This window comes from Pectinophora gossypiella, chromosome 2 (genome assembly GCF_024362695.1).
Source record: "Pectinophora gossypiella chromosome 2, ilPecGoss1.1, whole genome shotgun sequence".
Taxonomy (NCBI): domain Eukaryota; kingdom Metazoa; phylum Arthropoda; class Insecta; order Lepidoptera; family Gelechiidae; genus Pectinophora; species Pectinophora gossypiella.
The window spans coordinates 7,641,361-7,664,821 of NC_065405.1; the positions used below are offsets into that span (position 1 = coordinate 7,641,361).

A 23,461-nucleotide genomic window follows, 5' to 3' on the forward strand; every position below is an offset into this window, starting at 1 on the left:
ATGCCGATATGAAAATTGTTCTCCCGAAAATTGAATAAAAGCCTATACGGTATGTAAAATTGGAGAGTTTGAAACGGGGTGTAAAAGTACAAGTTTTTTGTGTGTAACTAAAATAGTTACTGACTGGAAGGCACAATATTTAATATTTAATAGTTCTGTACCTGTGAGAAAGCTTGTAGTTCTTGTTAAAGCGGCACAAGTTGTGCCGCGGTGTCTATCGGAACTTTACCAATAGTTCTGCTCGAGCAATTCATAGCCGATCGGGTTTCTATCGGCGTCCTTGTACAGGGGTTCTACTACACAAATCTCAGTGGGACACTTCAGTGTGCTCAACTAGCAATAACGCATTCCGCTCACTGTGTAATCTGTTCTTAATCGGTAATCAAGGCCGCGATAAGGGCTCGTCCACCTGAGAGCCTGTCTTCCTAGAATGTTAATTATCAAACTCCCCACATGGCCACAGGAAGTAAGGACGAGAACACAAGAGGCCCTCCCCTTCGAACTTTGAGAACAATGTGCTGCAACTTGATACGCGCTCTAATCAACATTATTGTGTTACCTACACTGCTAAAATAACACTTGAGTGTCATCAGGGAAATTAAACCAGAGTCAGTTTTGCATTGCGGTTGAAATTACGCTGATAAAAGTTGAGATTGTATTTATTTTTATTTTATTAGGGGAACTTACTACCATATTTACAAAGTTATACTAAAGTATACTACAAAAAAGACGTGGTGGAACGTATTTTGTTGTACTCCTTTCTTGTAGTGAAATATTTAAATTGTGTTGTTTTGGGATTTCAGATGAAGTTGTTGTATATATTGTTTCATCTTTTCTAATGGTAAGTGTCACAGTTTTTAGGATAAGATCAAATAGAATACTTAATAGTAAAAATCTCAACTTTGGGATTATTTTCTGTAGTAGCTTAAGCTAGTTCCTTTTTATTAATAATTAATGTAATACTTGTCAACGTGTGTAACATCAAGAATACCATGTATTAAAGTACCGAAGACGGCCGCTTCGCCTGTGCCGGTGACCGCATCCTTTCCAAGGGATGAGCCGACAGTCTGTATCATGTACGCACTCGAGGGTCGTTAAATTGTACAAACTTTCAGGCTTAGTAATTTACTCAAAGTAGTGAGTATTAATTAAAGGGTAGTAGCTGCCTAAATTGTATTAGACTCCCTCGCGTAATACACTGGATTGATAGCTCGTCTGTTAATGGCCAAGTTTTAATTGTATTTTCTAAACAAAATAACATTTGCCATAGACGACGACATACCTTGAATACCCGATACTTCGACAAGGATAAGTTGTTCCCACTATTCTCATTACTTAAGACAACCTACCGTAAGTTAATCTACGTATTGTAAATACATGTTTGATTAAAATATTCTCAGAACTTGTAATGTTGTCAGCTCAATTCGATTAAAAGTTTCTCAATAACAAACAGTGTGTTTACGACAACTTCAGCCAAACGGAAATATACTAATGAGTATATATATTTTCTATTATATGGTATATTTTTGTTTACTATTTTTGTTAATGTAAACAATAAATAATAATACATATCGTTCAAGGTAAGTACGTTTTAGAGTCGGTATTGTTAAGTAATAATGATCCTCGTAATTAGGTATCAAGTAGATGTATTTTTTAACTTCTGACTCTGTAAGGAAACTTTATTTTACTTTGACAGTTTCAATATTAAATTCGTGCGGTCCTTCACTTACTATAAGTATCGGAAAGAGATAAAAATATAAAACATAAACAGCCTATATACGTCCCACTGCTAGGCACAGGCCTCCCCTCAATCAACTGGAGGGGGTATGGAGCATACTCCACCACGCTGCTCCACTACGGGTTGGTGGAGGTGTTTTTGTCTGAAAAAGTAAAATGATTCCGTGCTTCGTTAAGGCACGTTAAGCCGTTGGTCCCTGTTACTACTTACTCATGTAAGTATGTAGTCGTTACATGAGCCATGTCATGCCTTTGGCGGTTCAATAATAACCCTGACACCAGGGTTGATGAGGTTGGCAATCCACCTCACAACCCACACGATAGAAGAATTAAATAATATAATAAATTGTTAATTTATAAACTACATACATATATACATAAACTCACGCCTATATCTCACCGGAGCAAGCAAGCATACTATGGAATTCCATTTGCTTGGACCATGACGCACATTTGAACCTGAATTTATAAATTAATATACATAAAACAATTACTAAATTTTAAATTGTGTCAGCGCTAAAATCTGCGCCACTGCTAGACTTATTTGTCAGCATCCAGCTTTATTATGCTATGAACTCATATTCCCATACCTCCAAACAATAGTACTCGTATTGATATTTCATAGTGACTATTGCGCGATGTTTGTAGTGCATAGGTGGTTAATTGGCACTTGGCACTTGCACTTGCAAGAGACTGTATAGTTTGTTAGCTGACTGCAACGACCCCTTTCAGCTTCTCGTGCAATGAGAACAAAATCATGAAACCATTTCAAAATTAATGATAGTACTCGTACCAAGTGCTTATGTAACTCTTTAGAGTAAAGGTTTTGTGTCAAAGTGGAGTGCAGTGGTGAAAAAAATATAAGTTTTCAAACTAAAACCCGACTACTGAAGTATCACGTTCTAGAAGTATGAAACAAGAAAATGTTTCTCTGAAATTCTTCCGAATAGTGTGATGTTTAGGAGATAGCCGTTGTCGTATGCCATGGTAAGCAAACTCTCTCTCTGTCTCTCTCTCTCTTAGGACAGATAGACATGTAACCACGGCTAAAAATAAAAAAATGTTATATTGACCTTCAACAAGTTTATCCATGATAATTACGTTGAATAAATGAATTTGATTTCTGATTTAACATTTCACTATTCGGAAGAATTTCAGAGAATAGAAGAGAATATTTTATTGTTTCATACTTTTTAGAGATGATGCAGCTTATTATTCTGAGTTCAAATCAAGTGGAGTTTTCTATCGGAAAAGTATAGAATTGAAAATAATTTAAAAAAACTAAAAAAATAAACATTAATCTTGCAACGGAAAATTTTACTTGATATTAACACAGAATCATGGTCTGAATCCTCCTCATTATTAGTTAAGATGTCACTAACACCCTGTACTCGTATAGCCAATCTTGTTGAAAAGATCCTCGCACTTAGCGGGCATGTGAGCATACTATTTAAATATGTAGAATTAATCGCCGCAGGTGGTCGGGGTTTCAACTTTCAATTCATCGCGCTTGGCATCAAACTCTAAGCGCCATAGACGTTCAAAGTCATGAACTTTGGTGGTAAATACATAAATCGAATGTGAATATTTGAATTCTAAATACAAAAAGCGAGTCGGGCAAGAAGCGAACCATTACTATGGTGAGGATTTAATATCCCTTTTTGTTTTTGAATATTGTAACTAGTAACATTAACATTAAACGATTATTTTCAATTAAAAAAAGGTGTAGTTTACCTAATTATGACTCTTAACCACTACTGTATGTATGTTATTCTTAGAAATCTAGGAGATCTTTATAAGGGTTAGGTTTTCTTTTTATTGTACGGATTCCTAAAAAGTTTACGGACAGATGCCAGAGTACCCACTAAAATAAAAGAAGTACAGTTGGATCGATAAGTTTATGGAATAAATTTTACACTCAAGTTACTTGAAATAGCTCCAGTATTCTTTTACCTTAGCGTTAATGGTTATTTGATAGAGCTCCAGTCGTAACCTGCCCTTCTATTTCGATTCTTCTCGTCCAATCTTTGTGGCTAGTTTGCATTTTACCGCCATCGTAAAACGATTTCAAACTAAAAAGGTAAATGGAGAATTGTATTGTGAAACGTGATTGTTTGCTGAGGGTCTAGTCCTGAACTAACTTTAGGAAACTCCAGCGATTGGTGGCCTGGTTTTCTATCTTAGTAGTTCTACTGAAGTTGAAAGGGCGATATTAATCTACGAGTGACACTGATAACAATCAAGCGTAATTATTTCACGAAGGAATAGCATGGACCATATTTTTTTTAATGAATTCCGACTTGTATTACTTTTAAAAACTGTTACAGTATGCTACGGCGTAGTGTCGGTGTAGTGGCGGAGCTTAGTTTACTCGTAGCTGTAACTACAAATACAGCAATCCATTTTAGTGTTACTTAAGTGCTTATTTATATCTGTGTAGAAGCAGCGTTATAATTAGCTAGTGCGCTCGGTTGCTATGTAATTCCTGTATGTAGGTACTTATGCTGAATCGTGTACCAATTTCCCATCGTAAGTGGCGAAAATTGCGTCTTGATTACAGTCACGTAAAAACACTTGTTAGGAGTCGGCGCAAACGACAGCCGGCATCAATCACTTTTGCTTTGCCATGTTTAGATTGCTCAAATTAAGGCCCTTGTGCGAGCGCCGTCGTGCTTCCACGAAAAATAATGGCGATTATTCAACTCTTCTCGTTATTTGTTAGGATTCTTTGAAGGCGCATAGTCATACGTGACTCAAAAACAAAGATAAAATATAATAAGTACTTACAATGAATTCGTCAGAAAATATAAAATTGTCTAAATATAAACAGGTTTTGTATCAGCAATGTTTTATGTACTTAAAGCAAAATACAATTATTTATTGATATCTACTGTCCGTGGAAGAGGGAATTTTTCTTTTACGACTGTAGTTATAAAGTTGAGTGTAGAACAATGTCCAGTGTGTGTTGTAGTTAAAGTTTTTAAAATAAATATCTTTTGTAACAGCGGCTCGGAATAAGAAATGGTTGTTTGGTCTACAGTAAAATTATAAAGGGGAAAGAGTTTGTATGTAGCGGGTAATCTTAAAAAATACGTATGGTAAACCACACTAGCTTGTATTTGAAGTCGCGGGCACTAAGCTAGTTTTATATATTTAAAGAGGTTCACCTTAATAGACATATCGGTTGATGCTTTATTTTGTATGAGCAAAACAGTTTTAGTATATTCTTAGTACCTTTACAAAACATCAAAGGTTTTCATTGAAGTCTAGGCAAAAGGGTAAAGTTAAAGGAAACATCATAATGTGAAAAGCTGTAGGGATTTATTATGTGTGATGAAGGGCGATTATTGAATAGCTAGCAGGTCGTGATCGGCGATTCTGACTTAGCTAATTTTCCGTCCAATTACTTAGTATGTGATTCAGCATTTTTTTTATACGCAAATGAAAAATTGCACTTAACTTTATCCATGTTTTCTTGATGGGAAATTAATAGTGTGTTTAGTATGTCAAGTATATTCTGTGTGAAGTTAATTGATAATCGGGTAGGTTAGTAACCCAGCTTGTAATTGAAATGAGCCTTAAAATTTACGATAAGACAGGAGTCCACTTCAACTATATGCATGACCGTCAAATCATTTTATAAGTTTTTCATTTTTGATTGTTAACAGGATAACGCCAGAGAGATGATGATGACGAAAATAGTTTCGTGCAAGGAAGTATTTTGTTTTTTAAACTGACAAAATTAACGTTTAACAAATATTCAACTTCGATGAACATATTGATCTGCTTCACATTTAAGTATATTTCTTTAATATAACTTTATAAATTATTATTGGCTATTATAAAAGCTTGAAACAATGAAATATTAAAGGATTAAAATTAGCAGTAATGTATTTCTCATTTGTGATTGATGCCAGTGATATAAATTATAATTTAATTTGCAAATGGAATTGATGCATTATGGGCTGGTAAGTTAATTGGACTAATTAGCGATTTGGGAACGAATGTAATTGATTTCCAATATTATGTATTACCCATTAAAATATTAATAGCACACGTAACAAGGTAATATCTCTTCTCAGCACAACTGGTAGCAAAGAAAAGGCGAAAACAAGAGCGCGTTTAGCTGCTGCATTCCGTGCATATCGAAAATTCAATTCATGGAATGGGTCCTCGTCAAGATGGTAAACTATACTTATATATGGACTGTGGGAGGAGAAGGTAATCTTAAGGCAAGTGAGTATGTAAAGGAGTCGCCATACTGCGAATGTGGTCACCCGGATCAAACCCTATCTCACACAGTGAACGAGTGCCCTCTACGCCGGTTATCAGGTGGCATAGCCGAGCTACATTGTGTGACGGATGCGACAGAGACTTGGTTTAGGGAGCTTAAACTAGATATACGATCCACGCAAGGATTTATATTTTTTTGCCATACGCAATAATAATAATACAAGGTCTTTCAGCCAATTCTAAAAATTTCGATAGTAATAGATGGGAGAGTAACTTTTGGTATTTTTGACTAAATATTATGAAATGTGTACTATTAATGATTGACTGACTACCACCTATACGTATAGTTTATAGTCGGACATAACCTATTTTTAGTATAATCTTACTAAATTAATAATGTAGGTATATTCTTAGGATCGTTTTGGCGGCTCAATAGTAATCATGACTTCATGATGAGGTCGTTCACTGTCTTCATAACCCACACGAGAGATGAAGAAGAATTTCAATATAATATACATGTGATACCGTGGTGTTTGTTGAAGATTATATACTTACATGACTTTTTGAAAGACAATATATTGTGTTCTGATATATGATCCATGCAAGGCTATATATTTTTTTGCCATACGCAAAGCACTATATATATAATCACTCAACTTTTCTTGACGTATTCGAATTTTCGAAATCTTATTAAAAAAAATTCTTAATAAAATCTTTCTTTCTAGAAGGAGGGAGAGCGTAAAAATATTCAAAGTTATACCATAAAATATGGGAATTGTTTAACGAGGAATTCAATTATCTGTTCTCAACCCTGAAATCATTAGCATAGAGCTGCAACTGTTTTGTTAAAGGTTTTGATATGTTCTGGGTTACATTTTTCTTATAGGTAATTATTTATAATTTCACTTCACGTCATATTTTTTTCGAGGAGGTCAGAAGATTGAGAGTGTTTAGAACGATATAGGTGTTTGTGAAAAAAATATATAAAAAGAAAGGCAATCGTACATGTCTTTGTTTTATTTTTGGTAACCATCTGGATGTAAACATACACTGTTTAGAAGTTTATATCTCACTATACTATAGAGACATGCATGAAGTAAAGTGCCCGTAATGCAACTTGTAAGCTTATTTCTGTAGTCATGTATTATTTAGGTATTCAATTCAAACTAGAAAGATTCAAAACAGTTTTGACTATTTTTGTAATATAGGAGTATCGGCGGCGTCGATAATATTTATGTGAATACAGCAATGTTTTACGTTCAATGCTGTATTTGAAAGCTTACAAAGTTGCAATACGAGGCGAAGCACGGAAACAATTTGTAAATACGTGTTAGGCCATATAAATACGTTCGGCAATATTAAAACGTTTATACGTCATTGTCAGAAACAAATAACTATCATATATCCTCTATTTTACGCTTTACATTTCAATATTTACATTCAAGTTTCTAAAATATTCAATAAAAACTTTCGTAAATATAAATAGGTAATATAAATTCTTCTACTTAAAATAATAATAGCAATATACACGGCTTCACGTTAATTCAATATAAACAGTTGCTTAATAACTCTTGACAAATACACAAATGATCATTATTCAACAGTAGTTATCCAAAATGTTAAATATTGTAATAATCTTACAACGGTTCAGATATTTCACTTATATATACTATGTACATTATTAAATACTAGTTATTATCACGTTACGCGCTGATGGAATATCATGTAAGAATATCTTAAAAAAAATCTAACGTACTTACTGAAAATTAAAGTATCTATCTATCACCCTATTAGATGTAAATAAACCAAGGAAGTAAGGCCGTAATACTGGTACGAGTAAATAAAGCTAAATACAAAACCTCTGTAGATACATTTCTTTCGTAGGAATAATGAAATTGGCTCTCGTTACGATGCCTAATAAAACAGCGCTTCATACAAACTGCGATAACTGAATGTACAGTATTTATCATGTTTAATGGAACAAAATTACCAAGGAGCGGAGAAAAAGAATCATCCACAGATATTTATTAGATATACTAGACACAGAATTCTGTGAGACTATGACTTTGCCATCGTTTGCGTACCACTTGTTGGCGCGGTCGGGGACGCGGTTGCTCTGTGCGTCATCTGACACCGAGTTGTCATCATCGTACACCTCAGTCCCATAGTCATCCTCTGAAGTCACCCGTTCTTCGGGGTAGTGGTACACGTGACGGTCGTTACCCGGGATTTCTGAGAAGGGAAATTTTTGGTGTCATATCTTATAATTTTTCTAGACATATAATGTTAAAATCAATTTCATCGACGAAAAATATTTTTTATTAAAGCAGACGAGTCAGTGTACTTAAATTTAAATTGTAATAATTATTTATAATAGTGTGCCTAAATTTAATAGGTAAACACTTATCTAAAATCTCTCTCCACCCTTACTTCTCAGCCTGTTTGATGTTGTTTTGTCAATTTCGCATCGTTAAGACGGGCACTATCTAACCAAAAGACAAATTAATTAAAGCAGATGGACACTTACCATACAATCTTATCTTACTCTCGACATCTCCGAGAGAGTTTTTGGCAACACAAATATAGCTCCCAAGATCATCCCGCCTTATGTTCTTTATAGTCATCGTCATCTCCGCCTCGAACATGGACTTTTGTCTGACAGTCATCTCGTGATGGTCCGAAGGTATTATCAGCTCACCTGAGGAACAATTTATTACTTAAAACACTTGCTTTCAAATTCAATATTAGAATTTCATCTTTCCACGGCGAAGTTTTATGAAAAATGTAAAAACTTCGCGCAGACACCTAGGAGTTTTATGGCTGCCTTATAATTTGTTTCGCTTTTATCGTGGATGCTGCACGCTGCTAATCAAATTGGTATTAGCTTTGTCATTTTGGCAAATTGATTAATTTAAGGGAGTGGGTTCCTTTAATATTGTTTTTGTTTGATGTATTGAAGTATTGTTTGTTTGTTTGTATACTCTTTATTGCTTTAAAATACATAGGAAATACTTATTCGTGATACAGTTGGCGTGGATTTGGTTAGTGTTCCATGCTCTCAGTTATGTTTCTTAAAATATAACTAGCAATATTCTTCTTTGCGAGTCGATGGCGATCGATTCTAAATTTTTGCTGACCAATAAATGGCGACTAAGGTTTAAGTTTTAGAATGCTTTATTTCTCAAAAGAATACAGTAGATTTGCTTATTGAGAAACATTCACTTACATAAGAATAGTTTTTAAACAAAATTGGAGTAGGACTAAATAAACTACAATAACAAGTAGATAGGATAGATACTTAAATATCATTCGAGACTTACTGTACTAAGTATAAATTAAGAATACCTGCTTACCACTTACACATCTCAATTTAGATATTATAATTGTTTATAGTCCAACCTGAGCGGAGTTGAAACACATTGTTTAAATCTATAACGTGTTTTATTTAGTTGATAGGGACTGCATATTGTCTTATGACACAACAAAAGGTTATTTGAAGGGTATTTTAATTAGAAGAAGAAAGAGGTTGTGCGTGCTTGTGTATGTGTGTGTACTGTATAAAGTTGTTCATTACCAGGATCTTTGACCCAGTAGTTGATGGACTTGGGCGAGGACTCGACGTAGCACTCGAGGGTGACGTCGGTGCCCAGCGGCGCTCCCACCAGCTGGTTCGGCACTTGGATCACAGGGTGGACTGTACACACGAGAACATCATTACTCTTCATTAATTTACTATATTCATATAGGTACTTAATAATGATTCCGTGGTCGCTACTGCGTCATTTAATGAAGACATTTTTTACTTGTTACATCAACGGTAGTTACAGCAATATACTCATACATTTAAATGATTTAGTTTTCTTAGTCTCTCGTGTGGGTTGTGAGGTGGATTATCAACCCCATCAACCCTGATGGCAGGGTTACTAATGAGCTGCCAAAGGCCCCTGACATGGCTCATGTAACTACTACGTACTTACATTAGTGAGTAGTAACCGGGACTTAACGTGCCTTCCGAAGCGCGAATTATCTTACTTTCGGACAATTATTATAGGTGATCAGCCTATAATGTCCTAATCAAACAAGGGATCACAAAGTAATTTTTGTGGTATGTCCTCACCGGGATTCGAACCCGGGACTTCCGTATCGTGAGTGCAACGCTCAACCACTGGACCACGGAAGTCGTTTAAATGATTTAGTCTAATTGTCTAACTAATTATAGGCGAGCACTTCAAGCAAAATAAAAAATAAGAGGTTACAAAAACGCAAATGTACCAAAATATATTATAAGAAAGCATAGTAAACTAGGTACATTAAGTGGGTCAATGATAGTTTAATGAAGTGCGTGAATCTTTAAAAGGTACTATGAATCAAATAAATTTGAAGGCAACGCTAATTCGAAGTATTTTTTTAATAAACAATAAATACCGTTAATGTTCATGTTTCGTTTAAGATCTATTTGAATTTGAGAGGCTAGCATTTAATATTGAGTTTAAAGTCTCTAAATCCGTGATAAAATAGGCTTTGATTAAATTAATTACGGAATCGGACTATGTAATTAAGTATAATTCCTCTTTCCTACAGGTAAACCAGTTTCTAGTTTAAATTCTCCTGAAAAAAAATTTGGCGCTAAATAAACTTTTCTCCGTGGGTCTATTCATTGTAATTTTATTTCTTGTTTGTGTACCTGTCCTAACCTACGCTAACTTAATTTGAATTATTCATTCATGAATAAGTACTCATCTTTATTTCTTAATCACAATTTCTTTGGTTATACATATTATAATTTGTCGATAACTAAATAATTCATCATCACTAATTTAAGAGTCATGCTCTTGTTGGTGTAGCGTTCCTCTCCATGCTACTTTTTAGGTAAAAATAGGGCAGGCTCTTTTTGATTCGCGAGTCAATACTTTTAAAACCATCAACTTGGCTGTGCTTTGGTGATTATGGAGCCAGGAGGTAATAGTGGAAATTTGAATAATCTTCAACGTTTGCCAGGGTCCGCTTTCTTACAAAAACTTGATGCACATAGAGGGATAAGACAAGCGGACATGCACGTAGGATTTTGTTTGCGGTCTCATACACAATCTAGAAGGTTGATGTTACTGTTGTGAAATAAAGGTCTTAGAGGCGGCCTATCAGATCGCGACAATAAATACTTCAAAACCCCGATAACGGCCCCGCCGGCGTGCTCCCTCTTTCAGCGTTTATCGCTTTCGGCCCACTAGATTCGACTGATTCTTTCAAATATATTCCTCCCAGACAACGCCGCCCGTAGCCAAACTTCGCCGCCGCCGGCTAGGTACAGAATCTAGGTAGGTTCAGGCGTCCTGTCCTAAATTTTGAAGCAGGGGAGAGCCCTCAGCGCTTCCTATTTATCCGGCTGATTAGTTAATGGCACCTGAGGCAAACCTACAATAAGTCATGTCAAAATAAGGTCAGCTAGTCTGGTTTTCCCGTCTCTGTGTGCAACAAGCGATAATCTCCTCCAATTTGCCCGGTCTTCGGTATCCTCAAGGGTCAGATTATTCTTATCCATTTTCACGACATCCGTTACCTTATTTTTTAAATAAAATATACTCACGGCTATATTCCCCATTGGGGTAGTCAGAGGACCTACATACCCGCATTTTACCAAGCTTTAATAGACCAACGTGATATATGGTGAACCGTAATTCTGTCTAATGTTTAAGTATCCGCAGGCACAATACTACGAGCACAACGAAACTCTATCTCACGCAGTGAAAGAGTGCCCCCTCGGTTCCCAGGCGGCATAGCGGAGCTCCATAGTGTAACTGATGCGGCAGAGATTTCGTTGAGGGAGCTTAAAGTAGACATATGAACCACGCAGGATATTTGTTTGCATACGCAATAATAATAAGTCTTAAGGGGCATCTATGTGTTGGCTTCGGCTCCACGTACGCCTTCCAAAAGTTTGTGACTCCATAGGCCCGAGAAATGAAAACGACATACAAAAAACGATAGACGACTTACAATGGACACTGATGTGGATCCTCTTGCTAACGGTGGGCGGGACCCCGTTGCCGGCGATGCACAGGTACGTGCCCATCTCCGACCGAGATATCTTGCTCAGCTTCAGCACCTCGCCTTGATACGTTAGCACTGCGGTCAATAAGAACAGCTGATTACTATATTAGCCTACCAAATTGTATTGGTCTTATTTCCCCTAAACGTGAAAAGTACGCAGGAATTAATTCTGTTTTGTAGGGATAAAACAGTGTCCAATTATCATTTCGTAGAAGAATCATTCGGTCCAAGTATTCGGATAATAATTTAGTGACTATGTGAAACAAAAGAAGAACGATTTTAACATACTTTTATTTGTCTCATAGAAGTATAATTTTGTAATTTTATGTGAATATGATGGTAACACAATACTTTGGTATCATCAAGCTGATTTTATTCTGGAGTCAGTAGGTTCGGATGTTATTTATTAGTTATGGAGTTTAGGCCTGATTTTAGTCGGCATGAGTTTCCTTAAGTATATAGAAATAAATTACTCAGTTTACTCAACCCGGTGGTGTTTGTGGGCGCATGCTATGCACGTATATGTTATATTAAAGATTAAGTGTGCAGATTAGTGATGTTCCGAATATCCGTATCCGTATCCGCGGATATCCGAGATAAAAGGAAAATCCGTATCCGTGTCCGTTACTTTTCACGCGGATCTTTTTCAGGTGATTAAGTAGAATTATTAAATAAAAAACTATAAAATTCCATTCAGATTGTTTTTATTTCTTAAAATCAAATATTTAGCACCTTTATATAGCTAACATTTAGATAGATAGATCTTTATAATGAAAGCAAGATAAAATATCAAGTTAAAACGTGTCCTGCCTGACGTTGCGGCGAGCGAAGACGTCAACTATCGTTTCAAGGTCGCGGGTGCCGACACCAATCAAATAATATCGAATAAGAAAATAAAGATCCGTATCCGTATCCGTATCCGCGGATCTTTACACTAAATATCCGTATTCAGATCCGTATCCGCGGATATACATTTTTAACGATCCGGCACATCACTAGTGCAGATATATTTAAAAAAAAAAACAACCTAGTGAGTATGCACCCGAAATCCTTTAGACCTTTTCATTAGTATGCCTGCTGTGAGTCGTATGTTAAACGTATGTGACAGGCTTAAAGGTATTTATGTAACGCGAGTAATTGCTTTAATGAATCCCTCCACGCGCCATACTCGTAGAGAATTCTTACGAAACGGAATAATATTAAATGAGAACATCTAGAACACAAAAGTTATGATTGCTGAAGCACTGTAACATAGAACAACTAACTTCAACAAGTTTCTTTTCCGGCTTCATGGCAAATGTTTGATAATTAAATTCGGCAAAGAAATCAATTGTGGCTCTAGGTTTTTTCCATTGAACTATTTTCAAGCGGTTCCGGAGTTCGTACAATGAGATCTAGAAGTCTATTCAACGCAGAACTCTACTAATTACGACAAACTTTAAACAATACTGGACGCGAAACTCATCCCAGAATAGTCGCCGCTCGGCTCATTGTGCGGCCCGAATGCGGTCACACAGACGTTCGTATTATTATACATATTCAGAAAAACAATGCCCTCTTTTCGCCATTCAAATAAACCAAGACAAATGATTTTTTTCACGCTTAAGTTTGGTGTTATTTTCTGGTCAATCATTGCACTCAAATGTGCATTATATGAATAATATCTGCATTATTATAAGATTGTTTTATGAACTATATATAACAACTAACACAACAACTAACATAACTATTCTATTTCTCTTTTGTTTTGTATTTTGTTTTTTCCTGTTTGTGCAATAAAGTAATTGTTATGTTATGTTATATTTTTAGATTTTCATGCTTAACCTACTTATAAATGAACTTTGGTGGAAATCTATCAAAGAAGAAGTGAGCGCACTACTAATATCCTGCAGTAAATTCGTGAGTACAAAGAAACACGAAGTTTCAATCACTATTCAGAGTCGCGTCGCGTGTTCAAATGTTGATTTTATCGGGTGTTGGCGGCGGGATTGCCATTCTACACCGGTAATTTGTGGAACAACTCCACTCTAATGCTTAAGCCCTTCGCAATAAAAGGGATAATAACGGCACGAATTGAGATTTCGTGCCCTACACAGTCTTTGGGTTTACTTTATTATTATACGAGGACCAACCTCCTACCTATTATTTAAATATTCTTAGTCTTGAGTCTCATTTTGCTTGTTTGTATAGAAATGTTGTCAACTCAGATGTTCTTATCTTTGATTTATAATTCTCAACGTGAGATATAAACAAATTTAAATAAGTAAATTAGACCATCTTAATTCTTAAACTGTACGTTATCTCCCACTACATTAGTTAAATGCAAACTTCGTACAGTAATATCGTAGCTCGTTAGGTAATCTCATTTCCCCATATAGAGACAATTAGAGTTATACGAGATCTCAGCAAGTCGACAACGACCGCAAATTGGTACTGAATAGGACACTCAACTTTGTGCTAGCTACTGTCTTAGGAAAATCTAACACTCTCGGGGGAATTGCAAGCATCGACTCACGACCACGGACCAAGTTTCTTTCGAAAGAATGTCGCGATGTTTGTTGCAGTTTACCTTTGGTCTTGGCTCCCGTGTGGTCCCTCACCACTATCTCCTGGCCGTCTTCTCGTTTCCACATAACTCGTGGCGGCGGGATCCCACGAGCTTTACAGGAAACTCTCGCGGTCCCACCTTCTGGCACCATAGTGTCACCCGACGTCTCCTCTGGGATGAAGTCGGGCGGTATCACTACTTCTAGGAAGCCCATCTGAAACAAACCGTGAAGACGAAACACGAGAAATTTCCGACTAATTTCACATTTAAAAGGCCGCATACATTCTGAACAGTTGAGAAGTTCACCTGAAAGCTCGAATGAAACTAAATATTTAATTACCAGTTAAATAATAGCAAAATGAAGATGAATGAAGGTTGTGTGCTCTGCATACTTCGATCGCTAGATGTTATATTAGCCTAATTGGAATTTCAGTTATAAAAGGGACCGAAGTTTCATAACAATAACAAGGAAAAATAACGTTGGTCTGTCTGTATTTAATCGATTCTGCTGCTCAAAAGCCGTCCTTTGAAGCAATTCAGACACGGATTGACTGACGAATGAGATTATATTTCGGGTAGCGTCAGAGTCCATAATCAGATTCTCAAACTAATTGAAACCTTTTCAGTTTTGTGTATGTACTGGATGAAAGGCGACGAATACTAAATAGGCAATTTGTTTGACAACTCTCACAGACAAAATCGTATTATAGATTTACGAAAACATCGTTCTATTGAATTTTCTTTTTGTTTTCTTTGTGATATTACATGCTCGTAGTAAAGAGTGAAGTATAGGCCCAGCATTTGGCATAATCTTAATAATACTTGACAATTTAATATCGTAGCGATTGATAGCAAAATTGGTTCTTACCACAGGTTGTTACGTAATATCAGAATATGTATTGAAAAACTGTCTAGGCAATCAGATGTGAACGTATAAGGGTCGAATAGGCCGGAATATTGGTTTTGTGTTCGATGTGAATTGAGGCTTTGTTTCCATTCTGTTTTTTTTCAATGTATTAAGGTAAAAACATTTCAATATAGGATTGCTAGTAGCATCCCAGCTACGTTTGATTGGAAATAAATTATCAACAAAGTAAATTACTCCGTGTACAGTTAATCGTTTAGAGGAATGACAGTTTGGTTGTTTGGTAGTAATGAATTGCTCTGACCTCTGGAAATATTTACTTTCTCTATCTATAAAATAATAAAAAAATAATATCTTCGTACTTTCGCGATTGTCTCCAGGATTCTGGTCGTAACATCTTGCGAAATACCTAAACTTTAACTTAGAAATGATTATTACCGTACTTGCTCGCAGTGTCATATTCACGGATCATTTTATACCACACACAACTTCGGATAAATTATATTTTCGATAGATGTTATATTTCCGAATTTGATTGCGTTTGCATGCAGATTGTTTAAAAGCCGTTCTTTAAAGAAATTTGTGACTGCTGGATCGTAATTACACGTATACGATCCCCATTTGTCCGGCCAAGTAGTTAATGCCATCTGCGGCAAATCTACAATAAGTCACGTCAAAAAAAAAGTATCGTAATTATTTTTGTTCTGAATACAGATGTGAAATAAATTGTATTTATTTATGGATCATAATATATGGATCGGGATAGACTGATGTAAATTATAATTTGAGTAAGTACACTTTAAAAGCAGAAGAGGCACTTCAAACTGTTTTTGTGAAGCTTAATAATACTCGTAGCAGTAGTGCGCTTGATGTACCTACTACTTATTATTCTCAGAAACAACAGTATTCGATTGCAGATTAGTCTATTTTTGGAGCAGTTGAAGAAAAAGTTAACTATCACGTCGTAACCCTCCCTACCACTAATGGCACTAAGTATAAACGATAAAGAACGCGAGAAGCGATCGTTTTGTCTTGACGTTAGCGTAAAACAAGGATTTTACTAATTGCTAAACTTTGGCAAGGACTGTATGTGTTGGCTAAACATAACATAAGCTCACGACTATATCCCAATTGCGAGAGTCAGAGGTACATCCATCGCAAGATGAACTAAGTACCTACATCGCACTGAGCATTCTGTTAGACCAACGTGATAGGTGGTGAGCAGTATCGCCGTCTATAAGGCCTCAAACTGGATGACAGCGGCAGCGGCGCGGCGGCGGCGGCGGTGTGGGGAGCGGCGCGTTCAAATGCTAAGACTTATATTGAAATGTTCTCGATGGCAGCGGCGCGGCGAGCGGGGTACGAGCGGTGCGCTCTAGTCGAGCGGTGTCTCTGCGTTTGAAACTCGCCTTTTTGTTTCCTTCATTCATTATAGGGATTCAGATCTTCTTTTGCCCATAATAAATCGTACGAAACAAAAGGACTACAATTGAAAATGTGTTGTCGCCGTTTCGACATCGCGTTCATTCGAGACACAACTCTATACCGCCACAACACCGCGCGATTTGTCCGCTGGCATCAAGAACGGAACATCGGCCGCTGTCGCCGCCTCGCCGCTGCCGCTGTCATCCAGTTTGAGCCCTAAAGGTCGAGGCAACGGTGTTAGTGAAAACTTAATAACTTATTGGTGCGAGTCCAGTTTGAGAAGCAAGCCGGTGAACAACAAGATCACAGTGACAATGTGTAGGTTTTTTACAAGGTTTTTATTTTAACAAAATATAAGAAAAGGGAAAAACCTGGCGAACGCACCGCAATTATATTTAAAGCGTTTATATAAAGGTCAGCCCAACGAGAGCACCAAACTAGCGAGGGTGTATGAAGATTTCATGAGAGCGAAAATTGTATGTCAGGAACTCCGTAAACTCTGCCGGGGATATCGTTGTAATCTCATATATGTAATCTATCTATACGTATTTATCACTGCAGTCAATGTGTATAATTTACTATCGAATGCTGTCTGAATAGACGCTGTTGGCAGTTTAATAAATGTCTTGTAAATTGTAAGCAATAAAATGTTATTTAATTACCTTACAAGTTACATACATATACAGGATGTGTGTATTATGGATCGTAGCGTACACTTTGAGGGATGATTTAGACCACGATTCTGAGTTCATATCAATTGGAATTTTCCGTCGCAAAAGCTTGAAACTGAAAATATTAAAAAATAACACAACAATTTTCATGAATTTTCCGACAAGAAATTCCACTTGATATTAACTCAGAATCATGGTCTGAACCATCCCCTTAGTATTCGTTACTGTGTCACTAACACCCTATATACCTCCACGGGGATACATTGTTGATGCGATGTATGTATAACTAGACAGAATGCCTAATTCAGTATAATTACTGATTACTTGTCCTACCTGCAGGTACTTGTATGGGGTGTATGTGACATCGTAATGAATACTGTGAGAGATGATTCAGCTCATTATTCTGAGTTAATATCAAGTGAAATTTTCTATCGCAAAAGTATAGGATAGAAAATAATTTAAAAAATCTAAAAATAAATCTTGAATTTTCCGTCGGAAAATTCAACTTGATATTAACTCAGAATCATAGTCTGAATCATCTGCCTCAGTAGTCGTTACTATGTCACAAACACCCTATATAAGATTACCCCTTTTTGCCGTTGGGGTAGACAGGGACCACGGAATTCTATTTACTACGATCCTGATGTACCACTTTCGTTTGTTTCACTCTCATCAAAGACAGACATGTAGCCTGCCGGTTTAGAGGACTTTTTAACTAATTTAAAAGTAATTTATAAGATATGTATTTATGTAGATGGATGGATGGATGGAGATATATGTGGAGATGTCCTTAGAAAAGGTTTAATACGATCTACTCTGAACCGGCGTGCGTGTATGAAGCGATTGATGAATGTGAAGGAAGCAAGACAAGTGCTGTTTACCCCGGTGGAAAATAGGCGTGAGTTTATGTGTGTATGTATGTACAAACCTGACTCTTCATAGGGTCGGTGTTGATCTGGCACATGTACTGTCCCCTGTCCTCCTCCTGCACGCTTTTGATGTGCAGGTACCAAGTGGAGTGGTCAGCGTGGGAGACGGAGACGCGAGGGTTGTGTGTGATCACGTGCTCGTGGATCGCCTGGATCGCCTTCGTGTCTGCTTTCACCCAGCCGACCTGGAACAAAGGAGCAGATGAGTACATCTGCAGGTCCGGTGGGTTGTGTGGGTAGTGGGGTTGAAGCAACCCGACTGCTTGTGACGAGGATTTTGGTTATCGCAGTCAGTATACGCGGTTTCTTCCGGTAAGTACGTTTTTGGAACGCGTTTGCTGGTGATGTTGTAGAAATTCATAAGAGATCTCTCCAACATGATTAGCTATAAAAGTATATAAGCGACGGGCAGCTATTTTCCTCGTACAGTATATTATGTGCTTTCGAAAGTATTACCTACCTACATAATCACACCACCTGATGTATACTTATGAACACTTAATAGAAATATATATTTTTTTCTTTTTGCTTATAAATATTAAATCTCCAGCTTGTTTCTTTGTTTGTATAATAACGGTATTGACTGTAATACTGACCCTAAAGTTTCCAAGGTTGACAACTATACATTTGAAGGTTGCGTCGCGGCCGATGGGCACCGTCAGGTTGGTGATGGGCTCCCCAAACTCTGGCACTTCCACACCACCTGGGGACAAACAATTATTTACTTACTTTATTAACTGATTTAAACAAACGAGTTCTCAAGAGTCGTGGTAGACCAGTTGGCAGAAAGCTCGGCTGCCATTGTGTTGGCGCAGGTTTGTATCCAGCATGAGCACAATCCAATGATTTTCGAAATTGATTTCGAATTCACGTTTGTATGTACGTATAGTATAGAGTATTTATTATGTTAACTTTAGTTTTAAGTACTTTTAGATATTTATTTTTTGTTGCACTATCCCGCATCCAAGTTTGTAAATGTTTATTTCCTTTTGGTGGTTGCCTGGAAGAAATTGCTCTAGAGCAATAAGGCCGCCCAAATTTTACTGTATTCATGTGTTATGTCTGATTGTTTAAATGTAGTTCTGTGCAATAAAGTATATTTGATTTGTTATATTAAAAGTATTATCACGTGCTCATCGCAGGACAGGAATGACCAATGCAGGTTCCCTTCAAGGCTTGGCAGGTCAGACGAGAGGTCGGAAACCCAAATTCCCGAGAAATGCATTTTCGGAGATATGTGGCCTAACCTATATTGGGTTGGTTGAAAGATGCTGACTGTGTATCTGCACACAGTCGCTTCTTTAAAAAACCGGAACTGACAAATCTTCAGGTTAGGTAAGCGGACCCTGTAAAAAACGGGATAATGCTAAGGAGATGATAACGATGATCTCTCCATGATAATCCTTCCTCGTAGTGAAAATATCCCGAAGAACATCTAAAGCCCAAATGAAGCCAACACAAAAAAGAATTTTTTTTTTTTTTTTTAATTAAGATGGGTTTGCTCTTGACTTCGTTCTTCTACAAGAAGAAGAGATCGACGTTGGAACGAGCTTACCCAGAAAATGCCTATTCACCCGTGATTTAAAGGACCCCAGGTTATAAGAGTCAGGGAACACCGACGCCGGCAGCCCATTCCATTCCTTGGCTGTGCGCATTATGAAGGATGAAGCGAAGCGCTTGGTGCGGATTAGTGGTATGTCAACCAAGTAAGGATGGTAACCCGCCGTACGTCTGGATGTCCTCAGATGGAATGGACTTGGTGGAATGAGCCGATGGAGCTCCTGTGCACACTCCCCGAAGTACAATCTGTAAAAAACCGACAGACAGGCGACTTTACGGCGGTGGTCTAGGCTATGCAGTTTGGCTTCCACCAGCTTCCTGTCGCCGATCAACCTCTTAGCACGTCGCTCAACAGAATCCAACGCAGCAAGTTAATAAAAGTAATGTTCAAGAATCTTCGTAACTTGGAGTTAAAAGCTTAGTGCAGTTATACGATATACTTATCTGTCGTAAAGGGAACGCCTGGGCTCAGCACTGGGACAGTATAAGCTAGGCTAGACTTTAACAACTTTTAAATGGTTCTTTCCAAGTTGACACCTTCTCTAGAGGAATAATATTATAAAATACAAACTGTCTACTTTGAACCTACTTCGAGACACGCGCGGAAACTGTAACCAGTAAAGTGTTTGAAACAATGTGGTAAAAAGATTGTATGGTGTTGAATGCTGTCTGTGTTGTAGTTTACAGAGGTGAAACGTAGAGAATGAGCTGTAGGTACTCTTTCAATCCATGAGAAGAGTAATGTATCCAGCAGTGGGATATTTGTTTTTGTTGCATTATATTTATGTATGAATCATAGATAATTGATAGCACGTGGTTTTCAGGACTTGTGCCCAGTTAACTCTCCCTCTAAATATCTGGCGATGAGTGGGTGTATTATATGCTGTACAGCACTGCCTACCCCTTCAGGAATGCAGGCAAGATGCTGTGTTATGTTGTTTTTGTTGTTGTATGCCACACTAGTAAAAAAATGGATCCTAATTGCAGTTTTATGTGTTGTGTGGCTCGGGTTTTCCACTTGACGTGACTCTACTCGTATCTACTACTACTCGTAAGGGATTATGGGCAGGACTCAATGTACGCTGGTTCTAAGTGTAACGTGTATAAAATGATGTACTTATTTTGACACGTCTTTTGTTTTATTTTGGATTATGCTACGACTACAAAGTTCTTAACCAAAGCTAAATCTAAGTATTTTTCGTATCCTCCAATATCCTCTATCCAAACAAAAAACGATCTCCCGCCGAACGGTCATTTTATTTTTCCAACATATTTAAAAAAGAAACCGGCCAGTGTTGACAACTTTTCTAAAATATTTTACTCGTTTAGAGTTGACCCTACATTCAGGAATAGAGAATAGCCGGTGGGATCGAAATATGCACGAAACGAATAGTTTTACTGAGGCAACGATCGTATTATAAAACTTTCCACGTAGTTCATTGCTTCTTTGGTATCGCCCAACGACAACTAGTGCTTGTGTTACTACGCAATGAACGGAGAGTAAATCGACGTAGTAGCCCAGCCAGAAAATGTCGACACACGATGACGTGAGTCAAAAGACGATGACGTGTAATTTAGAGCTGAGGGCATATGATTTTTATGAATTTCAACTTATTTTGGGCCTAAGGTTAGGTTACGTTAGGTTTAACGACTAACGTGCTACAATTGAGTATAATAGACACAAAATTATTGGATAATAACTACTTACTTTTGTCTAATAGGTAAATTATATAAATGCCTATACAGTATTTTTGTATTACCCTATTAACTAGTCAGTGAGTAACCTCTAATTATATTTGTGTAACGATAAAATTACCTACAATATTTCTCAACCAAAACATAAAATGAAATACGATATAATACCCTCAATTTATTATCACGAGTTTTAATACTCACTTCACCTACTTATTAAGTACCTATGTTATGTTTAACTTATATTTATTTGTTATGTTTATTGATAGGTAGTTTAGTCGAGACAATGAGTTTATTATTTATTTATACAATATTTATTTAAGTTTTATTTACTGTGTTTTAGTTGTAATATAAGTATTATTGTATTTTCAGGTCTATGAAAAACGATATTACACTGTTTTATTTCTTCTTTTGGTTTAGATCGATACAGTTACCGCGCGCCCGCGATTAGTAATCGCTCCATGTTCGTCGACATTTTTTGAGTTTAGACATTTTGAACATATCGACTGATTTTAACCTAATGACTGACAATCTTTGGACATATTCAAACTAATGACTAACAAGTTAAATACTAACCTTGAATCAAACATAGAGTTGGAGAAAAGCGTTAATACAGTTTACTTATGACTTTACTTACTAGCAGCCGCCCGCGACTTCGTCCGCGTGGATTTCGTTTTCCAAGGTAAGAATTTCCGATTTTTTAAATGATTAAATTTAGGGTATAGACTCTAAATTTAATATTAAAAAAAATCGTATATAGATTACTAATTATAGGCCTGGCTTTTTGTAGGACCATTTAAGATAAACATTTCCGTCATATCATACATTACATTACATATGTGTAACGGTTTTGTCAGCGCACGCCAGAATTGCTCGCAGATGAGAGATTTTTCCTACTTACCTGACACTTATCGTCACATTTTGGACAATTCACACAATATCTTTATAAAATGTAGCCTATATGTTATTCTGGTGTATAAGCTACATTATTGTAAAGTTTCATTTAAATCCATTCAGTAGTTTTTGCGTGAAAGAGTAACAAACATCCAAACATCCATACTCACAAACTTTCACATTTATAATATTAGTAAAATGTTGCATTAATTTTTTGTTTTACTTTGGTATTCGTTATGGAAGCTATACGTTTGCTAGCATGTTGTGATGGCAACAGAGGTACAACACATCCCTAGCTTAAATTACGAACAGGGAAGAGCGATGAGCGTACGGAGTAAGTTCCAGTGACATTAGTTTGTGGGTCGTCTGTTGGCTTATCAGGAATGTAGCGAAGTTACCGCGATACTGTCGGCCGCACCAACCTCGTTCGCCTGCCTACAAAGTGTCAAGTAACCACTCCAACTCGGCCGTAGCCAAGACATGAGGTTCAGGCATAACTTTGCAAGTGATAGTACTCAACGCTTCCTCTACAATAAATTCTTCCGCTTAACACGTGCAACAGTCGGTTATATTACAACATGTTTGAAATTTCCTGAGAACACTTTAGTGATGTACTTAGCAAGATTACACCCAATATAAGGAAAGAGATTATGTAGTATGGTGGTGGATTTTGTACGAAACCCCTCAGGTTGTCTGGCTGTTTATTAGAACATTATAGACGTAGACAAAGCTTAAACTGAGATTGATTGAGCTCGGTATATAGCTTAAGCTCTCACTCGGTACATAACGTGCTGGCATCAACCGCTTTGTACCCGGCACAAGCAAGAGAAGCGGCTAAATGTTGAATATTGGAGCCATT

At 36.9% G+C, this 23,461-nt stretch overlaps 1 protein-coding gene across 1 annotated transcript in view; it reads right to left on the minus strand.

The window, feature by feature from the left end:
• Window positions 1-7,050: 7,050 nt before the first annotated feature.
• The window catches only part of LOC126371683 (lachesin-like), a 46,871-nt gene continuing 30,460 nt past the window's right edge, over window positions 7,051-23,461 (minus strand). The window contains exons 2-8 of the mRNA XM_050016974.1: window positions 19,053-19,159; window positions 18,456-18,641; window positions 14,588-14,780; window positions 11,965-12,093; window positions 9,545-9,664; window positions 8,498-8,668; window positions 7,051-8,202 (exon numbers count right to left, since the gene is read on the minus strand). Of these exons, the coding sequence (XP_049872931.1) occupies window positions 7,943-8,202; window positions 8,498-8,668; window positions 9,545-9,664; window positions 11,965-12,093; window positions 14,588-14,780; window positions 18,456-18,641; window positions 19,053-19,159 (1,166 nt within the window). The 3' untranslated portion in view covers window positions 7,051-7,942. The remainder of the gene's footprint in view (window positions 8,203-8,497; window positions 8,669-9,544; window positions 9,665-11,964; window positions 12,094-14,587; window positions 14,781-18,455; window positions 18,642-19,052; window positions 19,160-23,461) is intronic.